The 19587-nt window shown below is 50.1% G+C and overlaps 1 protein-coding gene across 1 annotated transcript; it reads left to right on the forward strand.

Annotated features, from left to right (window-relative positions):
- Positions 1–1751: 1751 nt before the first annotated feature.
- On the forward strand, positions 1752–7378 carry cdc42ep3 (CDC42 effector protein (Rho GTPase binding) 3). Its single transcript, XM_011619638.2, has 2 exons — positions 1752–1964; positions 5611–7378. Exon 2 carries the CDS (start codon positions 5825–5827, stop codon positions 6869–6871), a length of 1047 nt encoding a protein of 348 aa, XP_011617940.1. The 5' UTR covers positions 1752–1964; positions 5611–5824; the 3' UTR covers positions 6872–7378.
- Positions 7379–19587: the final 12209 nt, after the last annotated feature.

Genomic DNA, 19587 nt, shown 5'->3' on the forward strand with positions numbered 1-19587 from the left:
AGGAGGCTTGTTTCTTACAGAATACAGATAAAACCTTCTGACTCTGATGTTGAGCAGCGCAACGATTTGGAAAACTCCCAGTGGCTTTTCTGACATCATCAGATCAATAATCGCTAATCATCTCAATCAATTATCTATCAGAATTGTGGCCCAAACCTTTGACTAGGAGTCCATAAATGGGCTGTAAATGATAATGATTTCAGGCTGATAACAATTATTCATACAGCCGATTGGTGAGTCGTTTCCCTCCAGGGACTGAGAAGACAAGGCTGTGTGTCCCACTGTAACCAGCCGATCATGTGACGGATGCCTGGACGCCTCCATCACATCAGCCTCAGGCAGCGTGACATCCAGAGCTGCTGTAACACACACACACACACACACACACACGCACACGCACACACACACACACGTCCTAAATCGGGTTTCATGACTCACATGATTGCATCCGGTCAGATGAGGCGGCGGCGGCGTGACGCACATTAGCCAGGAAGCAGAAGTGAGAAGGTGTCTTGTTTGCAGAAGGAGGAAGCATCTCAAATAATGAAGCCTTCACCCCCGGGCTGGGGAAGGGGGCACATGCACACTCTCTTTTTTCTCACACTTTCTCTCTCCATCTGTCTTTATCAAACACACTTGCACCCCTCCCCCACCACATACTGTCTTTGCCACTTTGTGAGACGCTGTAGAGGAACCAGTCTGTCTTCTGCCCCCTCCGGGGGTGTGACATCACCCCTACCTGGTTACCAAGGTGATATAGCTGCGTCTTCGTTTTTCCCCACTCGAGACCCCAAACGAAGGGGAGCTCTGTCGTGTCCCTGGCCTGAGGGCTGCGGGGCCAAACGCTGCGTCTGTGATAGACACACTAAAACACCCACGAATCGTTTTATGGGCCGATGGGCTGCGCACGCACGCTGTTGCCCAGAAACAGACGTGCAAAATGAGCTAAAATAGTACAGCAAGTGTTTGGAAGCAAACTGTGAGTGTAGACATGAAAAACCTTCAGCAAACTGTTGTGTCACATGAGCAGTTACAAATCAAACACATCGAATTAATGAATTCATTTATGCTCGTTGTTTTTCGTTTACTTCTATATTATTCATATTGAATATAATGTTGACATTTTTGCTCTACGTTTACTTGAAAATCCATGAATGAATATTGGTGTCTCTCTCTGTTGGGACCAAAAGGATCCAGCAATGTCCGAGTGTTTAAAGCGCTCATTTCCTGGTTGGATCCGTCAGGACTCTTTTAATTGTAGAGCAGAAATCTAAAGTTTTAGGTGACAGAAAAGCTGAAAACGAGGCGCAAACAGCCCAAAACAAGATTTACATGAAGTGGGATTCCAGTAAAGCTGCATCCATCACTGATCCCGACCCACATTCAGACAGGGTGAAACCACCAGACACACTTGATATTAATATTCCCATCATATACAGCACATGCTTGTGTGTGTGTGTTATACTCAGGAGATCCATGTCAGTGGGATTATTTCTTCCTTTTATCTCTTCCTTCAAGCCCGAGGCTGTGATCACTCATCACCGCAGCTCAGGAAGCCCAGAGAATCCTCAACACCCCAAAGCTCCTTAAAAGAAAGAAGAAAAAAGCATTCCAGCATGTAGCGGGAGAGAGGACAGGCGTGCACAGGTGCTGACATGGGGGGGGGGAGAGAGAGAGAGAGAGGGGGAGAGAGAGGGAGATGGGGAGGAGGAAGGGTGGAGTGAGCGGAGGTGTAGGAGGAGACTTGCTTCTCCGCTGAATAGAAGCCTGAGTGCAGCTCCAGAACAGCTGTGCGGCAGACGTCCCAGTCCACAGCAGAGCAGCCTGGAGGCAGAGCGGAGCGAGAGGAGACGCAGCGGAGTCAACATGCCAGGAGAGCAGCAGCACTGCAGCTGCTGAGCTCCCACAGCCGCACCGACGCCAGCCGAGGCTGCAGCAGCCAGGAGAGCGACTGTGGCCCCGAGGTGAGCAGAATCGCCACTTGTTTTACCCTCCGCTTGTGCACGAATCCGTCTGGAAGCAGATCCGTACTGCGGTCACGACTGTGGGTCTGTCCTGAAGGTCTAGAGGAGAATGTAGCAAAGGGAGCGTGTATCCCATCGTCAGCCATACATGTAACACGCGAGTCGGACGCTTCATCATTTCTAGACATTTAGGGCATCTTGCTGTAAAATGCCTTGTTTTTCCTTCCATGCGGGAAGATTTGCATCCCGAAACGAGCTCTTTTTTCCCCCTGCCATGCGACTCTGATACTCCCTTCATGATTCATTCACTTTGATTTGGTTTTCTCTTCGTCTCAGCCAAGGAAAACATTGGCAAATGTCGGCCATGCTTGCGGATGGCACATGGGGAACAGGAGAGAAGGACAGATTACTAAAGGCCAGCACTCCACCCTGCTATCTCCTCTATAAAAGTTAGGCCTTTGCCTATAATTGGGGGGGGTTAATGCAAAAACTGCCCACTCCAGGCTGCCATGAAAGTGTGGCATGTGCATTTGATTTTTACAACAGCCCCAAAAGGAAGGGGCTTTCGTCTGCTACTCACAGGCAGGACACGCTCAAAGGCCACGGCCAGACCTCAGAGGAGGCTTTAGAAACTTCCACTTTGAAGACACATGTGGAAGGAATAAAGTTTGGCTGCAGTGGGGCTGACCGCAGGTCTGCAGGGGGGCTGCAGGAGTGTGAGACTTTGTTGCAACGCCATCGATGACAACAGCAGCAGCGTAATCCCATCAGAGGACGCACGGCTTCTATTTTAAAGGAGGGTGAAGTCATACAGAGGTCATATTCTGAACAGCTGCAGTCTCTGCAGGTTTAGGGTGCACTGTAAAACATCATCATGTTTAGGCTGCACACTTCCTCTAAGAATACACTGACCCAGTTGTATCGCGCGTGACACACGAGTCCAGAAATACCAGACAAATCGCACATGGTTTAATTAGTAGATGCCAACGCTGCATTTATCTGCCCCCGCACTCCAACTTTCATCACCTCCCCCTCACTTGCAACTTACCCGCGTGCGTGAGGTGATGAGGCAGGGCTCAGTTTTGGAAGTGTGGAGTGGCTCCAAGTGGCTTCATACCCAGACAGATGTCTCCTGCTGACCCAATGACACAGTGGATCCAGTCCTGACTGGCTGTAACGCCGCGTGGAGTCGTCCCAGGAGAGCCCGCGCTCTGAAGTCACGGCTTTTTGACAATTTTGATGACGGAAATATAAGAACAAAGGGGGGGAGTTAATAGATTAAACATCGTATAAGAGCGCCTTTACGACACAGATCGTAAAACTAGCGCATGTGAGTGTAAACAAGCCCGGACGAGCCGCTTTTGCTGCCTTCACCTTGGAATTCCCTTCACTGTCTGGTTGGCTGCATGGTCTTCAGACAAGAAGTTGCTGTGGACTCCAGGCATCCCTCGAGGTGTAAATGAAACCCGTGACTGCATTCTGCAGATGTGGCGCCCGCCAGACTCGCACCAGTCAACACGTGCCCGCCGCCTCTTTTGGAGCAGATCCAACTGAAGGGCGCAAATCTATCCTTAGCTTTAAAATCTAGCAGAACACACCGACCCAGCTGCTACAGGCGAGCAGGAATGGTCATCCTGGAATTTTCTCTAATTGATTTCATTTCCCTCGTGTCCCTCCTGAGGTCAACGGGCATTTTGTCCTCGCTTCCTATCCTTTGCATTTATTTAAATTAATGTTGATTTTCCTAACCTCTTGCTAATTATTCCTCGTGGAGGTTGGTGGGTTCTAATTTTTCAGCCACTGGAATTCCAGTGCTGTTTATCATGGAAGCCAAACTGAGCTACCAGCAGGGCGGCTGGGGTGAAGGTCAGACCTCCAGGCTTTCACCAGCCCAGCTGACTTAGCTGGGACTCACAGCAGATGTCCTCTACAAGAGCTTTTTCCCTCTACTGGGGGACTTCCTCTCTCTGGTATTGTCTTCAAACAGCATGGACGCGTATCACAGCGCTGCAGTCACTCCCATTATTTAGGAATTACAGTGCAGAAACGCACACCCAAGTTATGCAGTGTCTCAACCCACAGGAAGCAGCTTTTGGCTTTAAGGCGTGTGTGTTTCACTTCCTGTCCAAGGCTAATCTCCCCCTGCAGTGATCATCAGCTCTCAAGGTCACAGGGTATCAAAGGCAAACTGAAGAAGATGGGAGAAAGCCTTGAAAGGGGGACTCTGCTGCTCCCCTTGATTAAACACTGCAGCACTCCTGGGTGCCCTCCCCTCTTCCTCAGTCAGCGACACACATGACATGCATTCAGAAATCCTCTCACACACACACACACACACACACACACGAGAGTGGCGCTGCCATTCTAAACACCCCTACGTGTTCTGCATCCCTCACTGCTTGTCCTGCTATATATACAGCCGCTCCACGCTGTCGGCTACTGCAGTAGCTCGGTGGTTTATTGGGGAATACTTTGAATTTACAGTTTCTGACTATAGATGTGATGGACATGGGACAGGTTAGAGAGTCCAGGCTGAACGCTGTTGTCGGGCTCTCTCCAGTCTGCTGTTTGGATCTGGCTCTACACTAATGCACCTTCTGAATAAACATAGCCTACTTAAAGTGTCTCTGATAAGGCTGATGCACTGCATCTCTATGGAGTCAGCTCCAGCAGGAATGTGGATGTTTTCTCTGTGAAACCTTTCTGGTGGACTTGACCGCCCAGGCGCTTTTTGTGCAGCCGTGCACTCTGTCAGACGGTCACTGCTTACAGGCCTCTCATAAGTAAATATGTCTATAAATGGGCAAGCTCTGGTGCTCCTTCTCCCACCTCCCCCATCACACACCCTGTCAGCCCTTTTTCAACTCTCCTGGCCTGCTGTCACTTCCAACGGTCCTTCACGCTCGTTCCCCTTTTGAAATGGAGCCAAGCTGGCTGGTTTTCACTGGGTTGTGATGGAAAAGCAGATTGAGATTGTGGCGAAATAATCAGGCTCGTATTATCAGTTCCAATAGCTCGATGATGCCTACTCACCCCCAGGTATTTCTGAGGTCTCACCTCCTTTATTAAATTGGAGCCCACCCCCACATCACCCTTTAAATCAATTCACAATCTGTGTCGCCCACTTTCTTAAACCCACTGACTGCGTAATCCCCCGCTCTATCGCCTTAAACCCTTCGTTCTCCATCTCTTTCTATCTCCATGTGAGCCGGAGCGGTAGCTCAAGGCTGCCCTTCTCTGATCCCACTAAAGTCCCACTTTGCTACAGCTCTCCAGCTCCCAGCTGTTCTACATTAGCACATCTAGAGCGGCAGAAGCCAAAAGAGGCTCATGTGTGGAAGAGAAAATAGAGCAACAGGCTGAAGATGAGGATATTTTTATTTAGTTATTCAGGGTGTGCTTCAAACAGCCGCGATGTGCACAAATGTCCAAGGACCCAATTCTGGAGAAGCCTGAGAATGAAAATGAACCTCAGGACTTGCAGTTTTACTGTGGCTTGGTGTAAAAGTCGGAAGCTGAAGGGATAGTGGCTAGAATAAGAACTGTCTTTACACTACTATCCAAATTAGGACAGAAGTGCAGGGTTGAACCAATGAGTGGTGCTGGAAAATGCCGATAAATCAAATTCTATATTTGTGTCTTTCAGGAAAGCGGCCATCTGAGCCTTCTCCCGGACATCCAACAGTCCTGCTTAGAATTTCAGATCCTGATCGATGCTGCAATTGCTAGGATTATATTTGGAGTCCCGCCTGACCCACGACTTCCTGAGAATGTAACTCGAGCCTTTCACTTGCTGAGCTGCATCACCCACAACTGTACGGTCTCTCTTCTCTACCTGCTTGACATCTCATCTAACAGCCATGCCGGCGAAAGCCCCAATATACCTGAAACCCACCAACAGTAAGAAAGGAAAGAAATGTCGCCTCAGGGACATCTTGTCCCCTGACATGATCAGTCCACCACTCGGGGACTTCCGTCACACCATCCATATTGGCAAGGGTGGACAAAGAGATGCCTTTGGGGATATGTCTTTCCTTCAGGGAAAGTACGAACTCCTCCCTGGGAAGGGTGATGTCCAGCCTCAGTTTAGCATCCAGAGTGAATTTCTGAGAGCTAACAGCACTGGTGATGCTTCCTTTGTTGAAACACCTTCTCCGGTGCTCAAGAACGCCATCTCCCTCCCGACAATCGGCAGCTGCCAGGCACTCACCCTTCCCCTCATGTCCTCCACTGTGTTTCCCATGACATCCGAGCCACTGGAGGGTATTATTGGGCCCCAGGAACCAATGAAAGCTGAGCAGAAAGAGGAGGTAGAGATCCTGCAGATGGATGCTCTGTTACACTCCATGGATGTCTTCGACAACGAACCTTCATCACCCTCAGCAGACAAACGCTCAAATCCGGAGGTCCTGCTGGATCTTCTGGCGAGCAAACACAAGGCTTCAAAGGTGGTTGCCAAAGCTAATAAACTTAACAAGAATGAAAGCAGGTTTGACAAGCCGAGCTCGTACTACATCAGCAGCCACAGTAACGGCAGCTTCAAGGCCAACGGAAGCCTGAACAGCAATGTGAGCAGCGACAGCTTTGACAGCTTCAAAGAAGACTTGCAAGACAAGACGAGCAGTCACGGCGACAACGGTTTCGGACACTTTGCCAGCGACCTCAACGTGGGCTTTAAGCAGGAGCTGTCCAAGTTCAGCGGGGAGTGGGTGGACAGGGACAGTGGGGTGGAGGACGGCCGCATCTGTGATTTTGAGTTTGAGTTCTCCAAAGAGAAGAGTCCGTCGCAGAATTCCCTTGTCCAGATCACAGGGTCAATGCTGTCTCTTGAACTGGACCTGGGCCCGTCCATCCTGGACGATGTGCTCAACATAATGGATAAACCCGCAGTGAAGAGCAGGCCTTGAGCTGGGCTAAGGCCTCTAGAAGGGAAAGGGAATTATTAAACTAAAGACCCGAGGAGAGAAAGACTTAGAGAGCAATCAAAATGGTGTCTGGACATATCATTGAGATGAAAATGAGCTACCCGAGACAGAGCTGCTTATGTTTTTATTGTCAAAACATGTAACTATTCTTGCTTCTATGGAGTGTTGAGACTTTTTCCTTCTTGTTTGCGATGCCAGCTGCATGTTTAGGATGCATGTACCGTTGAGTTACAGCTACAAACACAGCCTTTGTGCCTGACTCTAATACGACGTTGACTTTCTTAGTATGCACACGAAAACTTTGAAGTCCTTTTCCTATTTTATTTTTTACACAGTCTGAAACACATTGCATTGTGTGATTTCAAATGTTTAACAAGCATCTATTATTGTTTGCCACAAGATCCATTGGTCACAAACAATGGAACACTATGCATATTTGTTTTGTTTTTTTAAAAATCCGGCACAAATAAATGGATTTTGTCCTTTTGATTTGGTCTTTTTTTCTAACTCGAGAGTGCGCAGCTTACGTAAACGAGCAATTCTGCTTGATTGCAGCAATAATGAAAGTAGTACTGAGAGAAAGAACTACAGAAGGATAGAATGCATTTCTTTTCTCGCCTCTGACATTCCTCACATTCTGCCTCCCTGCCCTGCAGTGGGAACACCGGCGGGCCTTCATCTGCCCCAGCTAGGCGCCTGCTGCATTTGTTTGCGTGTGGACAGAACGGGCTGGGGAGGGGTCTCTGAAATTCTCTGCATTCCAGCTATGGAGCCCAAGTGTCCAGGACCGGACATAAATCAGCTGTGCAAGGAAGGGAGGGGGTGTTGGGGGGGGGGGGGTGTTGGTGGGGCTTCAATCTAAAAGTCAGGCTGTTGTCGGCTACAACATGACAAGGTTGTAAAACAGTTGTTGAACAAGCAGGCAAACTTTGTTCGGCGCCGCCCCATAGATGAGCCACAACATCGGCCTCCAGCCACAAAAGAAATAAAGCCTTTGGCAAACGTAGCTACAAATAAGTCCTGGGAGAGTGCAGACGTCCGCCAGGCAGCTCAGTCCTTCACATATGGTGACATACATCCGTAGCATTGTGTATCCTGTATAAAGGCTTTGGTAACACAAGGTTTCCAACATAATAGGGCACTTTAGGATCAAAGCTTTGGCAGGTCAAAGTCTCTCTAGAATCCAGATCATCACCAAAATGTGATCAAAATGTGTAAATTTTAATTTCAATATTAAGTTTGGGAAAAAACAGAACTGAGACTTTTTCTTTCCTCCCATAAATAAACTGTATCTGAAAGGTATGTTGTTGTTGTTCAAATGTTTAAGTTGTAATGGTTGGGGGTGTATAATGTAAGGTTACGCAGTGTGAGGCAAAGATTTAGGTTATTACTGCTGCGTCAAGTTAAGGACTGGGCTGAGGGACGAGTACGAGGACTGTAAACATAAAGCTGCTCAAAAACACTAAAACATTTTATGATCAAACATCACAAGTCGACTGACTATTAATCTCGTTCAATCTTCCCGTAGCAACGATGCGTTTGTCTGCAGAACAGGTTTGTTATAGCAACGCTACAGTCAGTGGATCAGTGCCAGGGTTTAGCTCCGCCCCCAGACGCGCAGCATCTCTGGCGTGATGGGAGCCGTGGGCGAGCCTCGGGCTGATGATGGAGGATCAGTGGAAAAGGCTGAATCCCTGTTTGATTGACAGCTATTTGGCCACAGGATGATTTGAGCACTGGTCCCAGTCTGGTATCTGATTGGTGAAGCTGTTTGACCTCCTCACTGTATTTCCTTGTTCCAGTTTCATATCGGTTTTCTTATTCGTTCAGTCATTCATAGCAATGACTCCCAGCCTCCCCAGTTAGAGACTCCCAGCCTCCCCAGTTAGAGAGACTCCCAGCCTCCCCGGTTAGAGACTCGCAGCCCTCCCAGTTAGAGAGACTCCCAGCCTCCCTAGTTAGAGAGACTCCCAGCCTCCCTAGTTAGAGAGACTCCCAGCCTCCCCAGTTAGAGACTCCCAGCCTCCCCAGTTAGAGAGACTCCCAGCCTCCCCAGTTTGAGAGACTCCCAGCCTCCCTAGTTAGAGAGACTCCCAGCCTCCCCAGTTAGAGAGACTCCCAGCCTCCCTAGTTAGAGAGACTCCCAGCCTCCCCAGTTAGAGAGACTCCCAGCCTTCCTAGTTAGAGAGACTCCCAGCCTCCCTAGTTAGAGAGACTCCCAGCCTCCCTAGTTAGAGATACTCCCAGCCTCCCCAGTTAGAGACTCCCAGCCTCCCTAGTTAGAGATACTCCCAGCCTCCCCAGTTAGAGACTCCCAGCCTCCCCAGTTAGAGACTCCCAGCCTCCCTAGTTAGAGAGACTCCCAGCCTCCCCAGTTAGAGACTCCCAGCCTCCCCAGTTAGAGACTCCCAGCCCTCCCAGTTAGAGAGACTCCCAGCCTCCCCGGTTAGAGACTCGCAGCCCTCCCAGTTAGAGAGACTCCCAGCCTCCCCAGTTAGAGACTCCCAGCCTCCCTAGTTAGAGATACTCCCAGCCTCCCCAGTTAGAGACTCCCAGCCTCCCCAGTTAGAGAGACTTCCAGCCTCCCCAGTTAGAGACTCCCAGCCTCCCTAGTTAGAGAGACTCCCAGCCTCCCCATTTAGAGACTCCCAGCCTCCCCAGTTAGAGAGACTCCCAGCCTTCCTAGTTAGAGAGACTCCCAGCCTCCCTAGTTAGAGAGACTCCCAGCCTCCCTAGTTAGAGAGACTCCCAGCCTCCCCAGTTAGAGACTCCCAGCCTCCCTAGTTAGAGAGACTCCCAGCCTCCCCAGTTAGAGACTCCCAGCCTCCCCAGTTACAGACTCCCAGCCCTCCCAGTTAGAGAGACTCCCAGCCTCCCTAGTTAGAGAGACTCCCAGCCTCCCCGGTTAGAGACTCGCAGCCCTCCCAGTTAGAGAGACTCCCAGCCTCCCCAGTTAGAGACTCCCAGCCTCCCTAGTTAGAGATACTCCCAGCCTCCCCAGTTAGAGACTCCCAGCCTCCCCAGTTAGAGAGACTTCCAGCCTCCCCAGTTAGAGACTCCCAGCCTCCCTAGTTAGAGAGACTCCCAGCCTCCCCAGTTAGAGACTCCCAGCCTCCCCAGTTAGAGAGACTCCCAGCCTCCCCAGTTAGAGACTCCCAGCCTCCCTAGTTAGAGAGACTCCCAGCCTCCCTAGTTAGAGAGACTCCCAGCCTCCCCAGTTAGAGAGACTCCCAGCCTCCCTAGTTAGAGAGACTCCCAGCCTCCCCAGTTAGAGACTCCCAGCCTCCCCAGTTAGAGAGACTCCCAGCCTCCCTAGTTAGAGAGACTCCCAGCCTCCCCAGTTAGAGAGACTCCCAGCCTCCCCAGTTAGAGAGACTCCCAGCCTTCCTAGTTAGAGAGACTCCCAGCCTCCCTAGTTAGAGAGACTCCCAGCCTCCCCAGTTAGAGACTCCCAGCCTCCCTAGTTAGAGAGACTCCCAGCCTCCCCAGTTAGAGACTCCCAGCCTCCCCAGTTAGAGAGACTCCCAGCCTCCCCAGTTAGAGACTCCCAGCCCTCCCAGTTAGAGAGACTCCCAGCCTCCCTAGTTAGAGAGACTCCCAGCCTCCCCGGTTAGAGACTCGCAGCCCTCCCAGTTAGAGAGACTCCCAGCCTCCCCAGTTAGAGACTCCCAGCCTCCCTAGTTAGAGAGACTCCCAGCCTCCCTAGTTAGAGAGACTCCCAGCCTCCCCAGTTAGAGAGACTCCCAGCCTCCCTAGTTAGAGAGACTCCCAGCCTCCCCAGTTAGAGACTCCCAGCCTCCCCAGTTAGAGAGACTCCCAGCCTCCCTAGTTAGAGAGACTCCCAGCCTCCCCAGTTAGAGACTCCCAGCCTCCCTAGTTAGAGAGACTCCCAGCCTCCCCAGTTAGAGACTCCCAGCCTCCCTAGTTAGAGAGACTCCCAGCCTCCCCAGTTAGAGACTCCCAGCCTCCCCAGTTACAGACTCCCAGCCTCCCCAGTTAGAGAGACTCCCAGCCTCCCTAGTTAGAGACTCCCAGCCCTCCCAGTTAGACAGACTCCCAGCCTCCCTAGTTAGAGACTCCCAGCCTCCCTAGTTAGAGAGACTCCCAGCCTCCCCAGTTAGAGACTCCCAGCCTCCCTAGTTAGAGAGACTCCCAGCCTCCCCAGTTAGAGACTCCCAGCCTCCCCAGTTACAGACTCCCAGCCTCCCCAGTTAGAGAGACTCCCAGCCTCCCTAGTTAGAGACTCCCAGCCCTCCCAGTTAGACAGACTCCCAGCCTCCCTAGTTAGAGACTCCCAGCCTCCCCAGTTAGAGAGACTCCCAGCCTCCCTAGTTAGAGAGACTCCCAGCCTCCCCAGTTAGAGAGACTCCCCACTGATATGCGAGTGTGTATGTTTATATAAGAATAGAAAAGAGTCATGAAACACTGACCGATAACTCTTACTGGGGGGGGGGGGATAACTAAGCTGGACTTCAAATCTCCCCCACATGCATCTGTGTCATTCTCAGTTGGTCCAAACATGCTAAAGTCTCATGTGGAGCCAAACACGCTTGTGTGAACAACATCACTTCATGTGCTAATCATTATCTGGGCTGATCTCGCTGCTGCCGCCCAGTGGGTCGGCCTCTCCGAATCCCTCAGAAAGTCCATAAACAACCACAACCGGCCCAGCTGAGGCGTCCCAAACTGCCCAGAGACCAGATGTTGGAGGAGGCACCGGTGAGAGGAGCCGGTCACGGCACAGCCGCTGGAAAAAACCCACGCTAATGGATAAAGAGCTAGCAGGACTCCCTTTGGAGTTGTTTGAAATATCAGCGCTCGCATCGACGTCAACCCCAAAACAGGGAAATTTGGTTGGAGCGAACATCAATTTTGAGGTGAAATCCCAACTGTAGGTGGGGACAGGCCCACTTTTTTCCTTAGTAAAGAGGCATCTTATGTAGGTTCCCAGTGTTACTTCTGAGCTAAGGCAACATCCCAATGCCTTTTGTGGAATAACATCCATGTGGACCTTTGATTTTAGGGTCAGCGGGAGCAAAAGTAGGTGAGGTTATCAGAACCTGAAGGAGAACTCTTTCTGGGAGCTGTGGGGCTTTTCTCTCTGGAGATATCTCGTGTTGTTCAGAACAACTGGACATCTTATTGTGACACCCACAGACCGGAGACCAGAACAATGTTCCTCCTGTTCCGCTCACACTGCAGCTGACCTCAGCTTTGTGTCGCTCCGAAAAAAGAAAAAAGAGGGTGTGTGAGTGAAGGAGGGTTCTCTGATGTTGGGAGGAGACCAGGGTGTTGCCACCACACGCTGCCTTGTCATTTTCCAACCTGCTGATTTCTTTGAAGGAAAGAAAAATCAGGTAAAGGTCAAAGTGCTGGATTTTGTTCCTGTGAATTTGGTTCTGACAAACAGTTGAACACGGATAGAAAAGTCTGAAATATAACGTGGCCTCCAAAACTGACCGGCCTTTAAATATTTGGAGAACATTCCACTCCTCCGGCACTGAAGTGATCCGGGGGATCCAGCTCCTCCGTTTCCTGGGCTAAGGTGAAACTGTCGGTTCACAGATGAATAAACTGTGGTCCAGAAGTCACCGGTGCCAAAGTAAGCACGGCTCCCATCCAGCAAAACTTTCCAGCCAACCTCCTCTACAGAAGCTCATAATGTGCACAGTGTCACAGACGTGGAGGTGGAGGAGCCTCTCATGGACTCCATCTGGGTCAGGAAAAGGAGAGGAGAACCTTTCTGGATCCTGGTCCCACCGACGGACACAGCAGAGCAGTCGGAACACGTGAAGACCGTGCTTTTATTTTAGAATGAGGGAGGACTTGATGGGTGTGAAGGTCTGTGGTGGTGGGCTGTGATCTGGTCTGCTGAACTACTTCAACAACGTCACCACATCACACAGCAGCTTTAGGGGTAGGGGAACCATCCAGAACCTAGGCTGGTGGACCTGGTGGAGCAAGAATATCTGATAAACTAGCTGAACCGGATTACGGGTGAGGTTGAGTGTGTCTTTGTTCCTCTGAGACTCCCCCCAGGTCTTGGTTCTTCTGTGAGTGCTGCAGCTGATCCAGGCTCCAAGGCCACGGCTACGGTAGTCGGGAGGTTTCTATGGAAACATTTACTTTGGGATGCTGAGCGTGGAGCTTGGACTCCGGCGTGCTGACTGAGCTGCGCGGCGCCGCCGTTCCCGTCAGAAGACGCCAGCGAGCGAGCAGGAGGTGTTCTCAGGGGTGAAGGAGACGGAGCTGATGTGGAGCAGAGCTGCAGAGGTGCAGTTTGGTCTGGCAGACGCTGGTTCCTCAGCTCCACGGCATTGTTGACGTGTGTTTGGCTGCCCGTCTCCATGGTGAGGGGACTCGGAATTTCTCTCACGTGCCGCCGGACATGAAAGTAGGACAGAGGCAGGACAGGATCCAGGTCTGCTGCAGTCTTCCTCATCTTCCTCCTTCACCTTTAATCTCATAATTCAAGGGCTATTTGCAAGTGGCAGCGGCACAATAGTTGGTTTTACCACTCCAGTATTTACAATGTTCCAGCTTCCACCTGTAATTTTAAAGATTAATCGCAACATCAAGCACTAATTTTCCCTTTATGACAGTTTAACATTGATGGTGGTAATTTAGGCGTAAACATTAGAGAAGCTTTGTTTCTTGATCTAAAGGAGGAGGCTTTCCCAAAAATCTGCATTCGAGCGTCTGAGACGAGTTCGTGCTTGTGGAGTCGCTGATGCAGCTGAATTTGACGCTAATCCAGCTCCTCTGCTGACTCTCAGTCGCTGGCGTCGGAGCGCTTTTGTCCATCTTTATTCTGTCGTGTCACACCTCCGGCATCAGCAGCAAACGACTCTTCTCTATATTTTAGCTCCTTCTCTCAAACCAGGGCAGCAACGCACTGATTCTCTTTTGGACCAAACTATATTCAACCGTAGCTGCCGGTCGCTGGATCGCAGCTCCCTGGACAAGACTGGGAATTCCTCCGGTGCAATGAGGGGCAGGTGGTGGTGGTGGTGGTGGGGGGTTGTTGGGGAGCGGTCTCTACTTATAGATGTGGGTGACATCATTTTTTTTTATCTTTGCTTTCTGCAAGTCAACAAGATCTCTGTCATCCAAAGACATCCATACTTAGACCCTGTCTGAGGTCCTACAGTGGGGCCACATTCTGGGACCCTGCCTGAGGTCCTAGAGTGGGGCCACATTCTCAGACCCCGCCTGAGGTCCTAGAGTGGGGCCACATTCTGGGACCCCACATTATAACCTGGCCCACAGACACTGTCCAACATAAACGGATCCGGCTCCCAAGAGCCCAAAAATAGGCAAAACAACATTTTCTGGTGTGAAGGGAATGTGGAGTGAAAGGCTGTGTTAACAGGAAACAGCTGAGACATCTGTCCAGCACATCTGGGACAGGATTGTTCCTCAGTGTGGGGAGATGTGGACGCTCTGAGGTGCGACTGCTCCGTACCTGTTGATTACAACCAAAGCAGCTCCCCTTTCCCAGGAAGAGGAAGAGATCGTTGGTCTGAGCACCCCCCCACCCCACCCCCACCCCCCCGACACTCCCAGATGCCAGAGGACATGTTTTCTATTCACCGACCGGGTTAGCGTAACTTTTCTTCCGCCCCATTTGCAAAGTTTGGCTCGCTGACAGCATCCGACCTATTGTCTGGTTTGAGCTGGAATATTTTCCGAAGTACCGAACTCTTGAATATAGCCGATGACCACACGATGAATCTGGGAATTTTACTGCTGTTGCATCACAAATCTTTCCACATCAGTGGAAGTTCCCTCCTGCAAACTCTTGTTTGTTTTGACTGACGCGGCCTCCTGAGGCCCGCTAACACGCTGGATTCTGAACCTAGAACCTCCAGCGTTACTCCCTTTGAGTCCACAATCATGGAGCCTCTACCTGTGTGGAATCAGAGCGAGGCTGAAGGTGCTGAAGGTTCAGGGCCACATTCCTGCTCTTCTGGCCTACAGCCTTCAGGATTCTGCCTTTTAAGGTAAGACCCCTCTCTGTTTCTCTTTATCCCCGTGCACGCTGTATCATCTGTCTCCCGAGGGCTCGCTCTGTGCCCCCGAGGCTCCTTTTAATAGGTCGCCACCAGCCAGTCGTGCAATCACATCTGCAGGAAAATTCCAAGCAGGTTGCTTCTCTGGGACTGTAAAAAGCACCAGCAGCTGGCGGCCGTTCCTTTTACGCTTTGTTTGGAGGAACTTTTACACTTTCAGCTTTGCACAGTTGAATTATGGCCCAGCTGTAAAGTGGAACAACACGGGGAGAAAAACACACAAGCTGATCCAACCTCCAGCTTCAGGGAAGAGGAATTTATGAATGAGTGTGGAGGATGTTGGACCTCTGTCCCGCTCTCAGCGCCGCTTTGTGCTCCCAACTGAAATGCATCAAGCCGCTGCCGCTGCGCTCGCAAAACTCGTCCAGTTTCCATCCGACACGACGGGGAGCAAAAACACTGTAAAAGCTTTGTTCAGCCCATTTCACTTCTGTCCTCTGTGGGGACGGAGCTGTGCTGGGTCTCCTCACAACCCTCGTCTCAGACAGTGTGTATGTACGCATACAATAGAACTGTGTCTGGATGCCAAGAACCAGTGAGTCAACGCACAATGTTGGTTCTTTTCAATATTTCCTGTGAAAACGGTGCTTCTCAGTTGTTCCCCGGCGGAGGGAAAGAAACCGTGACGGGAGAGAGCCCCCTGCAGGCCGGCCGCGGCAACAACAACATGGACGTGAAGAAACTCGTCAAATTTTGTTGTTGTGCTTCATGTTGACTCAATAATGTGTCTGAACGTGCGACTGTAGCTAGTTAAGGAAAACATTCAGTCATTCCAGGTTTTACTGGACCGGAGCCGCACTTCTACTGGGAACCAAAAATGGTTGAGGGACAGTCAGACTGGTCCCCCCCCCCCCCCCCCCGAGATGTCTCTGGTCTGACTGGGGGAGGGGGGCATGACTTTGACTTTGTCACACAACAAACTCATTAATCCTTCATGTCAGCTCTTACATAAGTGAACTTTCCCAGGGTTAAAGGTCACGGGTCTTCGTTTTCCTAAAGGAAAAATACCAGCGACAAATCTTCCAGATGCCAAATTCAGATTTCAGCCGACAGGTTGTTTGAGGGAACATCACATCACAAGGATCAAGGTCAAAGTCCTTTAGGGGCGGTTTCAATACCTTTGAACAGATTCGTGATTGATCATCAATTAAAGACAAAACACAGATGCAAACAAATCAGACATATTTTGACTCAAAGCTCAGCTGTTCCCAGAATAACGGCTGAATTAGCAAACGTCGAGGACACACACACGCCCACACACACACACACACACATATGCCCACACAAATTAGAATGATGTCATCAAAGAGGTCGAAACATCGTAGGATTGGTTAATATTTAAATTTTTGCACTTGCTTTTTGTTTAAAAGGGGTTTTGTGTAGAGGAACCTACAGAAGACGAAGAGTTCCATTTTAAAACAGCAACTGGATGTTTGCAAAGAGCCAGAGAAGGACGCGGCGCCTGCAGCCGACAGCAGCAGCTGAAGTGGAAAAGCCAAACGGTGGATATTCACTGCTGAATGTAAAGATTTGACCTTTGCCCCTGCTGCTCTTATAGAGGCGTCTGCTTCAGCGCCACCGTCGGTCCTGTCAGAACTGGGGAAATGTAACCTAACGTGACTGAACAGGGGAGTAAAACTACTGTTGCTAATGACAACAGGGTTGGTCGGTCGGGGGAGATGACGTTTGACCTTTACCGCAATGGCAGATGGGGGAAAGGTGAGCAGCGCCCTCTACTGTTGCAATGGAGTCACTCACCTTCCTTTTTATTGTCCAGCCTTAAAAAAAACATTGTTTTAATTGCTTTTTTTAGTTTAATGTTTTCAGAAATTGTTTCATATTAAGGAATCATCACACACACACAAACACACACACACACGCTCACACAATATAGTTGTACAGCTGCAGCGGAACCACTGGGTGGCGCTCTGTACTCCTCAGGTAACGTGACAGCGGCGATCTGTCCTCCGTGAAGAGCTCAGGTGTCAGTTACTTCTGTCCCCACAGGAACCACAAGCAGAGGACATTATTTTTTTCATATCATCTTTGCCCCCTTAAAGATCTCCCCGTGACTCGTCTGCGTCCACTGAGCGTGTCGCACCTCGCAGGGTGTCTCAGCACATCACGCACACTCATGCTGTCCTGCTCAAGGACTCTCCAGGGAACCAACGACCTTCGTCACTGGAGCGACGCAGTAACTGCAGACGAATCGGAGTATTAGCAGCAGAATTAAAGGGCTTCTTTGAACCTGTAACAGTGAAACGAATGAATCATGGAACAGCAGATATCTGAGCAGAATTCTGAGCCCGGGAGGTGGCGTCACGTCAAACCCAAAAACACAACAAGAATTGGGTGCGTCTGTCCAGCTGTGGCCTTCAGCTGCTGAGTTAATGGCTGCGGCTCCTCCGGAAGACTCTCCGTCAGGGTGTTGAAGACGAGGACACAGTGGAAGGACCGGATGGTCTCCTGGAGGAGCTGGAGGAGGCAGCTGCTGAGAAGATGCACCTGCACCTCTGACCCAAATAAGCAGAGCAAGACGTAACAGAACAGAAGCTTCACCTCACACAACCTCATCTAAAACTGGGGCTTCCTTCATTCCTGGTTGGGCTTGAGGCAGAACTGGGGTGTGAATATTCCAGAAGCTTAAACCTTGCATGCTAACTGAGCCAGTTAATCCTTAAGATGATCTGATCTTCGGCTTATCTAAATTATAGAAACCTTATTAGAAGAGTTTAACAGCTAAGAGGGTGGAGCGGCCATGAGACTGAAACACACACACACACACACACACACACACACACACACACACACACACACACACAGAGCAAAGGAGTTTTGGTTAAATCCCCCTTTTTGCTGACTTAGCAAGCCATGCGGAAAGTTTTGGTTTAGTCTTAAATGGTCACAGTCCAATTTGTGGCCTCAACCTTGCAGCAGCTTTAAGCCCCGCGTGAGGTAACACTTCGTGGCGCGTTTTCACTGGCTGCAGAACTGCCATGTCAGCGGCAGCGGCAGCTTTCTGAATCTATAACCTGTTTTTTGGCGTTTGTCAAAAAAGATTTTTTGGAATTTCTTGTCAAACATTTGATCTGATCAGTAGAACAGCTTCCAATGTGTTGTTTTTTTGTATCTATATACATTTATATCTGTGTGTGTGTGTGTGTGTGTGTGGGGGGGGGGGGGGGCATTTTGTAATATGTTACTAAGAGCTTAGTCAACCTTGTGCGCCCTCTAGCGGTCATCCACACGTGGTGCAACGCCACCTGTCTGCAGATCATATCCCAGCACAAAAGTGTGCATTTAAATACGTTTGTCTTGTTATTGTGAGCTTGAAGGGGTTTAAAGAATAACTCCCAACAGCTGTGATTCACTTAAGTGTCATTAAAAGATCTAAAATCCGAAGGAAACACGTTCTTAAGGCAGACAGATGTGTGTTATCAGGGTGACATCAGCTTGTCATTTCAGCTGAGGCTTGGGACCGAGAAGGTCAGTCACACCATGTCTGACTGTTTGCATACAAATCAGCACAAGTCAATAGTGACGGAGTGAAGGTTGCATCAACAAGGAGGGTTCTAATCAGGCAGCGTTCCCGTGATTCCTGGAAGCCTTCGTTCTCCAACGTTCTCTCACATTCCCGCCCTGATTCCTGAAAGAAGAAATCTTCCAACAGCAGTGCGACTGCTGTAGCTGTGAACAACAGTTTGAGAGATGCTTCTTGTCCTCCTCTTGATTAATTTCTTTTCCTTCAAACCTTTAGCCAGGACCGTGACCCCACACATTCCCAACTGTAATGAAAAGCACATTTATGATTAAAATGTTGCTCCCTGTGGCTTCGGCCTCTGATTGGTCTGTGGTTTGTGGCGTCTCCTGCAGGAGGTCATCTCATGTCCCCACGTCAAATGTCCAGCTACTGTCTCTTGCATGCATCCACCCTCACACTAATTAAGACGGTAAATTTAATTAAACGGTGTTATCGAGGTTGAGATGGGAACGCTCCCATCACTCCCAGCTCATCAGTCAGTGCCCGTCTCCATAGCAACGGTCCAGACAGGACTCCCCGTTCCCAACTTCACTGCTGTCCCAGGAAGATAAATCACCCTCCTTAAATGGGATACAGCGAAAAGTGTCGTTACGCATATTGAAACTCCGGATTGATGATTTTTATCGTGGAACACAGCAACGCAGGCAGGAGTCTTGCGTTTAAATTTGAAATCCTCATTAAAATTTCCTCGTTAGAGCTTGAAGACTCAAAGAGAAGAGACCAAAATAGACCCGTAGTTCAGCAGGATGGTCACCAGGGGCACCAGCAGTCACCAATGACCCTTCATAAAAGGGTCAAAGGTCGTCAGTTCCACTTTAGCTCCTGCAGGGGCATCGCAACGTCAAACTGTTGTGTCTCCGTCGTCGTGGGGGGATGTTCTGCTCAGAACCAATTAAAAGAAACATTTCTGATGTGCTCTTCATCATCCTCATCAGCAAGGCCTCCCCTTCGCCTTCGTCTGCCCCCACCTCATCTCCTGGCCCTGAACATCTCTCCTCCACCTGAATAAACCCTAACAACTCATCAGTATCTTCCTCACACCTCTGGGTGAGAGCGGAGCTCCGTGTTGAAGATCTAAACCCTTC

This window comes from Takifugu rubripes, chromosome 4, assembly GCF_901000725.2.
Source record: "Takifugu rubripes chromosome 4, fTakRub1.2, whole genome shotgun sequence".
In the NCBI taxonomy this organism is placed as follows: domain Eukaryota; kingdom Metazoa; phylum Chordata; class Actinopteri; order Tetraodontiformes; family Tetraodontidae; genus Takifugu; species Takifugu rubripes.